The 15,589-nt window shown below is 33.2% G+C and overlaps 1 protein-coding gene across 4 annotated transcripts in view; it reads right to left on the reverse strand.

Annotated features, from left to right (window-relative positions):
- LOC143231649 (adenylate cyclase type 2-like) overlaps window positions 1–15,589 on the reverse strand; it is a 92,171-nt gene that overhangs the window by 50,885 nt on the left and 25,697 nt on the right. For all 4 annotated transcript variants that reach the window (XM_076466198.1, XM_076466195.1, XM_076466196.1 and 1 more), the window contains exons 3-6: window positions 15,227–15,367; window positions 10,124–10,495; window positions 4,473–4,622; window positions 3,620–3,780 (exon numbers count right to left, since the gene is read on the reverse strand). In XM_076466198.1, the coding sequence (XP_076322313.1) occupies window positions 3,620–3,780; window positions 4,473–4,622; window positions 10,124–10,495; window positions 15,227–15,367 (824 nt within the window). The remainder of the gene's footprint in view (window positions 1–3,619; window positions 3,781–4,472; window positions 4,623–10,123; window positions 10,496–15,226; window positions 15,368–15,589) is intronic.

The following is a 15,589-nucleotide window of genomic DNA, read 5'->3' on the forward strand; positions in this document are numbered from 1 at the left end:
TATATATATAAGTATGTGCGTTTTGGTGACAATGCGATCCAACACTGGCTTTTATGTCATGTTGCTTAGCAACAACAGTATAACCTAATATTGTTGTTAGTCTATTTTTGAAGTATACAATGAAATGCACAAACAAAAAAAATGGGAAGAATGTTTGTTGTTTTTTTTTAATTTGGAGTCTTTATTGATTAAAGATATTTTTTGCAACAGAAAATACCTTAATTCAGAAACGTATAAGTTTGAAATTGGATCAATATTCTTACTTTGTAGTCTAACTAGAATAATAATAACTAAGAAACTACAGCAGGTGCATAAGACTTGTTATGAGAAAATTATGAAAAGTTCAGGCATTTATGAAAACCAGTGTTAAAATTATGAATTGAAATCATACTTGAACATATTTCGTCATGTGCATTCTGAAAACATAGAGCTTTACATATTGTTACATAAAACAAAAATTTTAGGGGGCACTTTTTGTCCATCCCTCTGCACATTTAGCATTCTATATGTAAAACACTTTCTGTTAGCTAACTGCTTTAAATTTTGCACAAAACTACTCGAGAGCTATCTGCGCTAGCCGCCCCTAATTTAGCAGTGTGAGACTAGGGAGAAGGCAGCTAGTCATTACCACCCACAGCCAACTCTTGGGCTAGTCTTTTACCAACGAATAGTAGGATTGACCATTACATTATAACGTTCCCACGGCTGAAAGGGCGAGCATATTTGATGTGAAGGGGATTCGAACCTGCCAGTTAATTGTATTTCATTTCTATAATTAAAATACTGTATCATATTAATGTTCTGAAAAGAACGCTTGTTTAAATATCTAATATACAATAATTTAGTTTTCATGTTTAGGTGTTTTGCTTCACTTAATTTTAAAAGATCTTTGTAAATATATTGTAACTTTTACTATTGTGTAAAATTATAGTATTATCTTTCTATAGAACCTTTAATGTTTGATATTGAGGAATAACAAAAAATCAAAACATTCATGTTTCATTTTCAGTAATTCATTCTGTGTAATTAGTCATATAAAAGTATCTGTTGTAGATATTATTACATTGGGCTGTAAGTCAGTATCTTATAAGTTAAGATTTTTATAGTTTTTCCAAATAGTGTGTTAGTGTACCTATTTCTTAAATATATGTTAATAAATGTTTCAGTATGTGTAGTACTTATTAAATATGTTATTTTACCTACATGATATCATATCTGCTTCATACATGTTGGACTATAATGAAACATAAGTTTCTAAATGAATAAATAAATTTGACTTATCAATGGCTAGAATACTTGGATATACCACAGATATTATTACACTGGAATGTAGATATACTGAGAAACCATCATCATTGTTTTCAAATGATGATTCGTCCAAACGATGGAGAAGGCAATGGATATAACTGAAGCTTAAAAAACATTTTCAGGATCCTTACATCCTGAGACAGAGAAAGATATGATTGCAAATATCACGTCTACTGATGAAAAAGTTCCTTACTTTTAGTACTGACAATAAACATCAACATTAATCTATTGTCTGACCTTTCTTACCAGGTTACTATCAATGATTAGCCACAAATCTGAACAGAAGAAAGTACATAAGGATTGTACACCAACTTAAATGGACATGCCACAGCAAATATCGAGAAACAGAACATCGCGAATACATGTTTAGTATTGCTATGTAAAATAAAATAGCCAATAAACTATGTTTACTGGCTATTAAATTCAGTGACATGAGAAAGCTTAGTGAAAAATCGTGATGATAAGGTAGGGTTTAAGAGCTTACACTGAGATTACTTCAATCGTTCATGTTCAAGGTTAATAATCGTGAGACAGAAAATAAAAAATACTTATATGTAAATTTGTTTTTTGTTTGTTTTTGAATTTCGCACAAAGCTACTCGAGGGCTATCTGTGCTAGCCGTCCCTAATTTAGCAGTGTAAGACTAGAGGGAAGGCAGCTAGTCATCACCACCTACTGCCAACTCTTGGGCTACTCTTTTACCAACGAATAGTGGGATTGACCGTCACATTATAACGCCCCCACGGCTGAAAGGGCGAACATGTTTGGCGCGACGGGGATGCGAACCCTCAACCCTCAGATTACGAGTCGCACGCCTTAACACGCTTGGGGGAATCGAACCCCTGATTTTAGCGTTGTAAATCCGGAGACATACCGCTGTACTATCGGGGAGCATATATGTAAATACTATTAAGTATAAACATCCTCACGAGCTTGAAACACATTCTTAACATTAAAAAAAATTCCATGTGTATGTTAATTAGAATTTTTAATAATTATCGATCTCAAGTCTATACTTACACACTTCTGAATTTATGTTTTTTGTTATATGTTATTAAAAATAAATATTTTTCATTTAATCAATAAAGCAACAAATATTTTTTCCCATTTTTGTTGTTTAAATATTTCATTTTATACTTTCAATACATAAAACAAACAACAATGTTAGGTTATACTTATGTTGCTAAGCGACATGCAATAAAAACCATTGTTGGATCGTATTTTCACCAAAACGCACCTTCGTTTCTACGTATATATATTAGAAATTAGTCTAATTGATATACTACAGGGTATGTATAGTATGGGGTGATTATACTTGCCTCCTTACTGTTGACGAGCTGTACGCTAGTCTATAATAAGAAAAGAACGTGTCTATCTGTGATTTATATTTGTAATATAATGAGCCACTTTTCTACATGGTATTTGGGTAGCTTGCTTCATTAAAAAGATACGCACGCGGAAAATAAAAGTAATAATTACCAGGTGCATACCCTTAGGGGTCCACTAGGTACGGGTGAAAAAGTTCAGGTTTCGAAGTGCTTTCCTCTTGGAGCTATGGTCACATTTGCACAGATGCGTCCCTTTATTAGAATATATATTGTTATACATTAAATGTGTAAGTAACACTATTCGCCTACAGAAACACTATTCACTTTTGTAAAACGCGTGTAATACAATGAAATATATAAATGAAAAGGATAAACATAAATCCATACACGTTAGAATGTGTATGCAATCTTGCAGAAGTATAATAACAATGTCGGTCTATATAAGCGCCATCCGCCTTGTTAAACATCTGTCAATATCTGATTCTGTCTCGTTCAGTGTGTGAGTTAACTAATACATATTAATAATATCTGCTTCACACATATTGAGATTTTATACAAGTAAAACTATAATTGATTTAAAAATGTAACATATGAAATATGTTTGAATCAATCATTCATGACAGAGTAAAATTAAAATCTAGTATTTTTAATTTATTTAGTTGGAAACACACGTCTCGCTCAAATATCACCATAGAGAAGTAAAAAGTTTTATATTGATGAGAAAATAATTTGATGTCAACCATCTCTTGGTGGTTGAATTTTCATTGTGCAAGTCCTAACATATTCGATTTTGTTTACTTCAGAACTTATGTAAATAGTATACTGTAATCGGAAACTGTTAGTAATATGGGAGAAATCACAGACTAAATCAGGCTACTTATCAATGTGTGTAGGTACTTACGTTACATTTCGATGTTGCTTCACATGTGTGTAGGTACTTACGTTACATTTCGATGTTGCTTCACATGTGTGTAGGTACTTACGTTACATTTCGATGTTGCTTCACATGTAACTGGTTGAACGTTTGACTGACGTATTTCTTTTCAAGGTTGGGCCTTTTGTCCATCTCGTACAGCACTTGAAGAACCGATTCAGTTATTTCGGATGCAATGTCTTTCGGAAGAATACTATACAGTAACATCTCCTGAAAACATTGTACATTTAGATTGCGTGTAGAAAATAGAAAATAAATTCGAGTGAAACAAATAACTCTGTACAAATTTTCGAAGATATATTCTCGTACATACTAACATATTTTGTCTAAAAATGTTAAGTTGTATATTATGATTACAATGCAGCAAAAGTTATCTAAGTAAACATTACTTGTTTATGACGACATATTTAGCAAATGTTTCGATTAAACGTGAGTTTCAGTCAAGTTTGTGGGAAGACATTAAACAACATTACCGATTAGAAAGAGCACCAGGTATTTTATACACTATTAAATAACTTGATTGTATTTAAACTATTACGCCAAGTCTTTGTGTCTGCGTGCTTGTTTTATAATTGACGGACCACTGTCACCATTCTTGGCATGTATCCTTACGCCCCAGTGGAGTGATACAGAGAAACCGATGCTTGGACATGATCCCTTATTTTACCTCTGAAGTCCCTGTGTCTTTCTCATGCGTTGAACGGTTCGTTACACGAAGTAGTACAAAAATCAAGTCCAATTTTGTAATGTAAATGAAATTATCAAAATTAATACAATGCAGATGTTTTATAACTGACTGAAATGTTTAGAGTTTCGTTATCATCAGTATAATGTAGGCTAGTGATTATGTGAAATTAATAGTGGAAAAGGTTATTAAATGATTGTAATAAACCTATGATTACTTCTTGTTTTTTAACATTCTCCAGTAAGTATCTGGATTCAGTCACTTCTCGTCTGTCCAGGAAAGATCTACGATTCATGAGTTCTAGAAGAAATCTGATGTAAAACCCGATGAAGCCAACTATACAATAGTATATGGTGTCTGCTATCATCTGTGGAAAATAGAAATGCCATTGATAAGACGTTTACTTTTATGTTGAGTGGCAAAGAAATAAGAAAGCTATTACATTTTCTTGTTTTTGAATTTCGTGCAAAGCTACACGAGGGCTATCTGTGCTAGCCGTCCCTAATTTAACAGTGTAAGAGTGGATGTAGGGCAGCTAATCATCGCCACCCACCGCCAACTCTTGGGCTACTCTTTTACCAACGAATAGTGGGATTGATCGTCGCATTATAACGCCCCAACAGCTGAAAGAGTGAGCATGTTTGGTGCGAAATGCATTTTGTTAAGATTTAATTAATAAAAGTACTGTGTACTTTTCACCTAATCTTTTGGTGTGTATAGATGAAATGCTGATGTGTAACTTCCAGTATACAACGTAACAGAAAGGGTTAAGGACTGATATTAGAAACGAAGAACACTTTGAAACAGAAAAAGAAAACTTGTGTGAAAGTGCAGAATAAACATAAACAATACTGTGTTCTTCAATCCACATCACCGCCCCCAGTGGCTCAGCGGTATGTCTGCGGACTTACAACGCTAAAAACCGGATTTCGATACCCGTGGTGGGCAGAGCACAGATAGCCCATTGTGTAGCTTTGGGCTTAATTTAAAACAACAACAACAATTTACATCGAACAGGTTTTTTAATTAGTTATGTATACGTCACAACGTCACATCCACTAATCGTATATTATATATACACTGACAATTAAAATGAAATTGTTTGGTACATGATAATACGTATATAGATAAGTATTACAGATACTGATATACAATGGTTTTCTTTCCAAAGAGAATAATGTGAAACTTTTCTCCCAAACTCAGTCCCTTTTGGTGTGAAAACACTATACTTGTAACGAATGATCGGGGAATAAACCATGTTTATACACATCCAGCACACGATGTCATCAAGTTAAGTGTGCTCACTACGTGGATATGAATTTGAAACCCTTGTCTACAGAACTGATAAATGTACCCACATTATGCAGAGAATTCATATGTACACTGACAACATAAAAAGTTGCTACTCTGAGTGGCAATATATAATGTTTTTAACATGTTGGCAGTATAGAAAAATGTTATGTATACTGTCAATGTATAAAACCATTCTTATTCACACTGATAATATATAAATAATTGTTATTCACACTGATAGAATATATACAATTGTTATTCACACTAATAATATATAAATAATTGTTATTCACACTGATAGAATATAAAGAATTGTTTTTCACACTGATAGAATATAAACAATTGTTATTCACACTGATAATATATAAATAATTGTTATTCACACTGATAGAACATAAACAATTGTTTTTCACACTGATAGAATATAAACAATTGTTATTCACACTGATAATATATAAATAATTGTTATTCACACTGATAGAATATAAACAATTGTTTTTCACACTGATAGAATATAAACAATTGTTATTCACACTGATAATATATAAATAATTGTTATATACACTGCCAATATATAAATAATTCGTATACACATTGACAATGGAAAGAATTACATTTTCCATCTATAACCACACCTTACTACTCATGTATTCATCCAATCTTTTCTTGAACTCAGTTAAAATGCCTACTTCCACTACACTTGAAGGCAGCTCATTTCAAAAGCCAACCACCCTGTTTGAAAAGTAATATTGTCTGAACTGAAGATAAAATCTTTGCTGCCAAATTGGAATTTATGACCCCTTCTCTTATTTTGAAACAGTTAAACACAAAAAAGTTTGATAAATTTATATTATCAATACCCTTAATAATCTTAAACACTTCAATCCAATCTTCTATGAATTTTTCCTTATCCAGTGAAGATGAATTTCGAGATTTTAGTCTCTCCTCATAGGACAATACCACTATCCCAAGTGTCATCCAAGTGGCTCTTCTTTGAACAAATGTAAATAACTAAAACATGGTTGAAAATAGATCATTTTGATGACAAAAGTTTCTTTGAAATACAGTGTTACAGGCTATTTAATAGGGATAGAGTATGAGTGGTTTTATAGTAAAGTGTGAGTTACATCCTTTTGAAATTAAAGATGTCAAATTTCATAGCAAGGAGATTGAATTCATTTGGGTGTATATTGGTGGATATAAAGGGAAAAGGTTTTTAGTTGAAATTTGACCACTTAATGGCACTGATGAAATTAGTGAGAAAATTTACAATGATGTTAAGATTTCAAATGTGAATGAAGTCATAATTTTGGGTGAATTTAACTTCAGACAAATTGATTAGGAAATGCTATAGTAAAACCATGAGAAAGAAAGGTTTATGGAAAGTGTCCAAGATGGCTTTCGTCACCAATTAGTCAAAGAGTGTAATAGGAAAGCAATCCAATTTCAGATTTATTGTTAACTTCTATTACAGAAATAGCTGAGAGGGTGAAACTGAAGAACATCCAGAAGTATGTAATTTTTGCTCTCTTAAATTCAACTTTTTGCTGCATATAGAGATAACTAATGATGATATTTTGGTTACAGATTTGAAAAAGCAAATTTTCAAGGGATGAAACGAGAATTACCTGTTGTGAATTGGGCAGCTGAGCTAGTTGGAGACCGTGATCAGATAATGAAATTTTTTAAAAGATAATTATTAAATATTTAAGGTCAATATATTCCTTTTAGAAAGAAAAGAGTAGCTTCCATTAAAACCCAGGCTGGCTCTCAAAGAGTTTATGAGATAAAATTAACTTATAGCATTATAAGTTTAATAAATTTTAATTTGTTACTTCTCAGGAGACTTAAAATATTATAGAAAATCAAGAAAGTTGTAGAAACAAGTAATTATCACATCCAAAAGTATGTAAGAGAAAACCTTGACTGAAAATGTAAAAATCAACAGAAATAATTTATTTTATAAATCAAGAGAAAATGTTTGAATGGTGTTAGGAATCTTGAGGGATGATAAAGGAATGTTTGTTTACAATGATTATAAGATAACTGGGTTATTGGATTTTGTTTTTTCTTTGGTTTTTTACCCATAGAAATTTAAGAAGTAAACCACATCTTGAATAGTTGATAAATGGAAACAAAGTCAGACAATTTGAATGCTAAAATAAAATTGGGTAGTTTAGAGATAAGACTCCTTGGATAATATTTCTTCAAGGGTTTCGAAGGAGGTTACAAATTGGATACGTGAAGCTCTTGTTACTTCTTTTCGTCAGTCCTTGAACAGTGGGCAGGTACCAGAGGATTGGGTGTTGGCTAATGTAACTCCAATTTTCAAAAAAAGGTAATAAAAAGTGTCCATGATTTTAGCATCATAAATATAAAGACTTGCCACTGTCCAACTGGAAGACCTTCACAAAATCATTTAACTCAGTTTAGAATTTTACTGGATGAAAAATATTGCTTTGGCATGCTTTGGAGAGATTAGTGCTTTTTGTGGATGAGAGAAGGATGCAGATTCGGTGTGTCCGAAAGCATTTGACAAAAGTAGCACATGAAAGATTTGTAAAACGTTGTTTGTATAGGCTGATAAGTTACCAAGTTGGATAGAAAGTTGGCTGGATGGAAGAAATCAGAAGATTATAATAAATGGAGTTTAGTCAAAGTGGATTAATGATGCAAGTGGTTTACTTCACGATTCAGTCATAGGACCTTTGCTTTTTTGATTTATATCAATGACATAAATGAAGGAATAGTCAATAAATTACATTCATTTGCAGATGATATTAAGGTCTTGGGTGTTGCTGACTGTGAAGAGGACGCTGTTGATTTAAAAATGATTTAGATCATTTAGTGAGTCGGGCAAATAAATTGCAGATGGGTTTTAATTATAATAAATGCAGGATAATGAACGAGAATTATCATAATTTGTGTTATAAGTATAATTTGGATGGAAATAACTTTAACGGGGTCACAAAGGATTGGGATCTTGGTGTAATGGTTGATCAGCTTCTAAAGCCATCCAAGCACTGTGATTGCTAGTGGTAGGAGAAATAGGATTTCAGGTTGCATTTATCTAAGTATTAAATACCAGGCCAAAGAGGATATAATTTCATTGTAAAGATCACATTTGGAATATTGTATTCAGTATTGGGCTCCTTACCTTAGTAAAGCCATCAGTTTGTTGGAAAAGGTCCAGAGAATGGTTACTAGAATGGTGTCTGGGATGGGTGAGTTGTCATATTAGAAGAGGTTGAAATCTCTGGAATTTTTTCTTTTGAAAGAAAGAAGAGATAGAGAGGATCTGATTGAGGTGTGTAAAATTGTAAAGGGATTTAGTAATGATGATGCACATTTTCATGCATAATAATGATAATAGTATTAATAGGGAACACAAGTGTATATTTCGGCACGGTAGGAGTCATCTTCAGTTAAGACAAGATAGTTTCATTTTTCTAAGGTTAGCCCAGGAATGAGTTGATTCTCATGATATAGAGGAAGTAAATGTAAATGAGTATGAAAAAAGCTTGATAAATAAATGAATGATGATAAATATATGAATGATGATAAATATATGAATGATGATAAATATATGAATGATGATAAATATATGAATGATGATAAATATATGAATGAGAAGGTCCGGTTTTAAGGGTTTTTTTTGTAAGTTAACTTAGAGTTTGGAATAACCAAGATGGATCAATAAGTCCTATGTTGTCCTAAAACATTATGTTAAAATATTGATACTACATAGAGAGGATTGTCATAAAGTATTGGTAATACATATAAAGGACTGTTATACAATGGCAATAAGTATGGTGGATTCCTATCTTATGATGAAAAGGCATTCATCTTGAGATTAATACAAAGTTCAATTTGTGAGAGTTTATCGAAAATATCCCCAAAATACACTTTTAAATAAAACAGAAGTTGAGAAAGTAAGGAAATACAGATAACAGCTTCACTCCGACTCAGCAATGAGTCACGGGGCTTAAAACGATAAAAATCATGTAACTTTATATTTAGCTACTAAGAAAACGCACCTCATTCTTTCTATCACAAAGACACGTGATAGAATTATGGTCACTACCAGGACAGAACAAACTACTACTTCCATAACGTTAAAATAAGATTAACAGTAGAAACTTAAGAAAAAAGCGAATTAGTAATTAGCATATTAAGTAACTAATCACGTTCTGATTACTGTTTGGAGTAACAACCATGACATACATTGATAGTCGTCCTGTAGAACCTTTCTGTTAGTAGCTATTTTGAGATGCAGTTATAAGTATTATAATGACATAAAATTTAAAATATTGGTGACACGAAATTCTAAATATAAAAAGGTTACAGATCTATTGCACATTTCTATTTAAACAGTACATTAAAGCATCCTTGAGCGTCAATAGCTAAACCAGAAATAGACTGTAATAATCAATTATTTGTTATTTTAATTAGGTTGCAATCTAAAACTAAATTGGTTACCAATTCATACAATGGAAAACAGAAATGTTCACTCTATTGAAAAAAACACGATAGTTTACAATAGCTTCCGTTTAAATAATTAAGAACCTTTCCTACCATTTTGAACAGCAGCTCTCTCTCTGACTGTGACTTTTGGTGTGTCAAAGCCGTAATTAGTAATTCAAAGACGGTTACTATTATTCCTGCTAAAACATTTTGGTACTTGTGAGGAAACGGTAACATCACGTAAGTTGCTAAAAGGATGTAATAGGTGGGGCGAATCCGATGATTACGCTCTGTTTCAGTGGTGACTAAATCGTGTAAACTTTTAACATGTTCACTTACAAGCATCACAAACACAAAAATACCAGCAACTGCAGTTCTAACGAGTTCCTCCTTGAACCACATTTCTTTGTAGGCCAAAATATACGTTACCAGGTGGGCCATGAGGGCAGCAAACCGTAGAGATACTGGAAAAACGATGTCTTTCTAATATTGAAAAAGAAATAACAAATCTGCCATTGAAAACTAAACCAGATTCGACGTAATATAAAGGTTATTCTGTCTGGTGGAAACTGAACACAACTTAATATAGATATGATTCCAATCAGTAAACTTTGGGCACGACATAAATATGAACATGACGTAATATAAATATTTAATTTAATGAAATGTTAAATGAACGTAATATAGAGGTTATTTTATCAACTAATATCTCAATACGACATAATACAGATGATAGCATATTTAACGAAATGTTAAATGAACGTAATATAGAGGTTATTTTATCAAGTAAAATCTCAATACCACATAATACAGGTGTTAGCATATTTAATGAAATGGGCAAAATACATAAAACGTAAAGTTAATAGTATCTAGTAAAATCGTAATATACAGTAGAATGTAACAAACCACTGAGCAAGTAACTTTCACTTACATCTATTCTTACGCTATCTACTGAAACTGATACAGTTTGATACTCCAGCATTTCTAACAGACACTTACTGAATACATGAAAAGTATTTGTGTTTATCTTATTTGATTGGTTTCCATATATATTAAAATAAAACATAATGAATCTTTCCTTCAATTCACACGGGCCACCCAGTGGTTCAGCGGTATGTTTGCGGACTTACAACGCTAAAAACCGGGTTTCGATACCCGTGGTTGGTAGAGCACAGCTAGCCCATTGTGTAGTTTTGTACTTAATTTAAAACAACAACATCAATTTTGACTTATTATCAAGATATTATGTGAGTTTAGTTCAGTATATTTAGTCTAAAAGAACAATAAAGTGATTTTATTGTTTTCGTTTTTTCTGTCTTACTGGTCTAGAAAGGCCAAGTGGTTAAGATGCTTGGTTCGTAATCTGGAGGTGTCGGGCTCAAATTCCCGTCACACCAAATACGATCGCCCTTTTAGCCGTGGAGGTGTATAACGTGACGGTCAAGTTTACTTGGTAAGAGAGTAGCCCAAAAGTTGGCGGTGGATGATATGATTAACTGCCTTTACTTTATTTAGTCTTACGCTGCTAACTTAGGGATGGCTAGCGCAGACGGCCCTCCTGTGGTTTTATTCGAAATAAAAAAAAAGAAATTCTTAGAGTTAAATATTTATTGAAGAAGGTTACAAACTTTTGTTTGTTTGTTTTGGAATTTCGCACAAAGCTACTCGAGGGCTATCTGTGCTAGCCGTCCCTAATTTAGCAGTGTAAGACTAGAGGGAAGGCAGCTAGTCATCACCACCCACCGCCAACTCTTGGGCTACTCTTTTACCAACGAATAGTGGGATTTAACGTCACATTATACGCCCCCACGGCTGGGAGGGCGAGCATGTTCAGCGCGACGCGGGCGCGAACCCGCGACCCTCGGATTACGAGTCGCACGCCTTACGCGCTTGGCCATGCCATGCCCAGATTATAAACCCAAGAAGGTTACAATCCCAATCACGAAACAATCTTCGGGCCATCTTACATAATATAAATAAAATAACTGATTTGGTTTTTTCATCACACGATTTATGAATTAACAAAGATGGAAATCAAATATCGACCGGATTGGATAATGACTTGTGAGCTGACAACAGAACAAATTAAATACTGACAGGACTGGCTAATAATTTATGGACCAACAAGGATATAAGTATATCGAAATGAGTTGTTTATGATTTATGTATTAACTACGACAGAAAGTAACTAAACACAGGAGTTGTTAATACCATATGAACTAACAGCGAAAGAAAATAAATATTAAGAAGAGTGGGTAATGTTACTTATACCAGCTAAATACGACAGAATTTAAATATGGATAAAAGTAGCTAATGACTTATGAATCAAGAACGATATAAACTAAACCTCGTTAGTAAAATCGATTGTTTCCGCTAGTTAGAACTAGCAGTGATGCAAATTCTGTATTGACATGAATGGACAAGGATTTATGGACTAACAACTATAGCAGTTATATGTCAACAGTATTAGCTAGTGATTTATGGACTAACAACTATAGCAGTTATATGTCGACAGTATTAGCAAGTGATTTATGGACTAACAACTATAGCAGTTATATGTCGACAGTATTAGCCAGTGATTTATGGACTAACAACTATAGCAATTATATGTCGACAGTATTAGCCAGTGATTTATGGACTAACAACTATAGCAATTATATGTCGACAGTATTAGCTAGTGATTTATGGACTAACAACTATAGCAGTTATATGTCGACAGTATTAGCTAGTGATTTATGGACTAACAACTATAGCAGTTATATGTCGACAGTATTAGCTAGTGATTTATGGACTAACAACTATAGCAATTATATGTCGACAGTATTAGTTAGTGAGTTATGGACTAACAACTATAGCAGTTATATGTCGACAGTATTAGCTAGTGATTTATGGACTAACAACTATAGCAGTTATATGTCGACAGTATTAGCAAGTGATTTATGGACTAACAACTATAGCAGTTATATGTCGACAGTATTAGCCAGTGATTTATGGACTAACAACTATAGCAATTATATGTCGACAGTATTAGCTAGTGATTTATGGACTAACAACTATAGCAGTTATATGTCAACAGTATTAGTTAGTGAGTTATGGACTAACAACTATAGCAGTTATATGTCGACAGTATTAGCTAGTGATTTATGGACTAACAACTATAGCAGTTATATGTCGACAGTATTAGCAAGTGATTTATGGACTAACAACTATAGTAGTTATATGTCGACAGTATTAGCCAGTGATTTATGGACTAACAACTATAGCAGTTATATGTCGACAGTATTAGCAAGTGATTTATGGACTAACAACTATAGCAATTATATGTCGACAGTATTAGCAAGTGATTTATGGACTAACAACTATAGCAATTATATGTCGACAGTATTAGCTAGTGATTTATGGACTAACAACTATAGCAATTATATGTCGACAGTATTAGCAAGTGATTTATGGACTAACAACTATAGCAGTTATATGTCGACAGTATTAGCTAGTGATTTATGGACTAACAACTATAGCAATTATATGTCGACAGTATTAGTTAGTGAGTTATGGACTAACAACTATAGCAGTTATATGTCGACAGTATTAGCTAGTGATTTATGGACTAACAACTATAGCAGTTATATGTCGACAGTATTAGCAAGTGATTTATGGACTAACAACTATAGCAGTTATATGTCGACAGTATTAGCTAGTGATTTATGGACTAACAACTATAGCAATTATATGTCGACAGTATTAGCTAGTGATTTATGGATTACTACAATTATCTTATAAGATCATGAAACAAGCTTTTCTGCAATACTCGAACGTAAAAATGAAACTGAAAATAACACAAACCAGATTCACAAGTTAATATTTAGTCAACATTCCATAAGGTTTCAGTACTGCTTCACATGAACCTGACATACTTTATACAGGTATTCCTGAGTGGGTGACTGCCACCCTTGTTTGAGTAAAGTTCACCTTCAGTATTTGGCTCGCGATCTTTCGTTATTTGGCTCAAGTCAGCCCATACCAGATTGATATCAGGTCATTGACCTGGCCATTCCATAACATCAGTTCTCTTATTTCTCAGATAACTTTTCACGGCACCACAGTTTCAGAGAAACTTGTTTGATGATTTTACAGAATAACTCAAATAATAAGATATAAGAAACTACAGCGGGTGCACAACACTGTTTACCATAATATTGGTTAACGACGTATAGAGTAACAACAAAATTAGGCCCGGCAAGAATTCTTATCATAAGGAGTATCTATTTACGTTTTATGACATCTGTACAAGTAATTCTTATATAAACAGATTTATCGATGATTATACTTAACTAAAAATAAGTTTTAATCAGTGAACAAAAGGAAAAGAATATAAGGGAAACTTTAAATAAAAGCTGTTCTTTTAAAGCAGTTCAGGCGGAGAAGTTTAAATGTTTCATGTTTTCTTATCGTTACAGTCACATATATTGGGCCCGGCATGGCCAAGTGGGTTAAGGCGTTCGACTTGTAATCCGAGGGTCCCGGGTTCGCATCCCCATCGCGCCAAACATGCTCGCCCTTTCAGCCGTGGGGGCGTATAATGTGACGGTCAATCCCACTATTCGTTGGTAAAAGAGTAGTCCAAGAGTTGGCGGTAAGTGGTGATGACTAGCTGCCTTCCCTCTAGTCTTACACTGCTAAATTAGGGATGGTTAGCACAGATGGCCCTCGAGTAGCTTTGTGCGAAATTCAAAAACAAACAAACAACAAAATTAGTTAAATATTAATAGATTTTTTTGTTTCTTTGTATTTATGCATGAAACTACAGAGTGGGCTATTTCTTCTTTGCCCACTTCGGATATAGAAACTCGGTTTCTAGCAGCGGGGGGGTATAGATAAGGTTGGCTAACGATATGCAAAATTAGGGACGGTTAGCGCAGATAGCCCTCGAGTAGCTTTGCGCGAAATTAATAAAACAAACTACTGATAAACATATTAATATCTATTTTAGTAAGAATCAAAATAGGACGAGTACAAAGATATTTATATATTTCTTTCAGTGATTCAGTAATTAAGCGTATTATGGAAATACGAAGTAAAAATAACAGAAATAAAAATCACAAGTTTAATTATATATTAACAACTCTTCATACTCGTTAATTTTATTTTAAAACAATTGCAATTGAGGAAGTTTTGATAGAAATGTAATGTGAAGAAAATAAGTATTAGGCCTACCTGCGTTAGAAGAAAATATCCAATAATAGAACAGCAGTAGTAGAAAATGTTAAACAGGAGGAAACTCATAAAGATAGAATGTTGAACTCGAGCGTGGTATTTGTAGAAGAGTTTCTCCGTTTCGGAAAGCCGAAACTTCTCCTGTAAATGATTTATAACACTTGAAATCACAACAGTTTATCGAGTCAGAAGTATAAACCAATTCTAAAATGAAATATTTTTCAAATAATTGCCACTGTTTGAGTCACTGCTTCCAGGGTTACGTTCTAAAATATCACGTGACCAAAAATAGTATTAGAATTTGTAATAACGTCATGAGTCGAAAATCGAAATAAGATACTGTAGACTGAGATTACAAAACAC

This window comes from Tachypleus tridentatus, chromosome 11 (genome assembly GCF_004210375.1).
Source record: "Tachypleus tridentatus isolate NWPU-2018 chromosome 11, ASM421037v1, whole genome shotgun sequence".
Taxonomy (NCBI): Eukaryota; Metazoa; Arthropoda; class Merostomata; order Xiphosura; family Limulidae; genus Tachypleus; species Tachypleus tridentatus.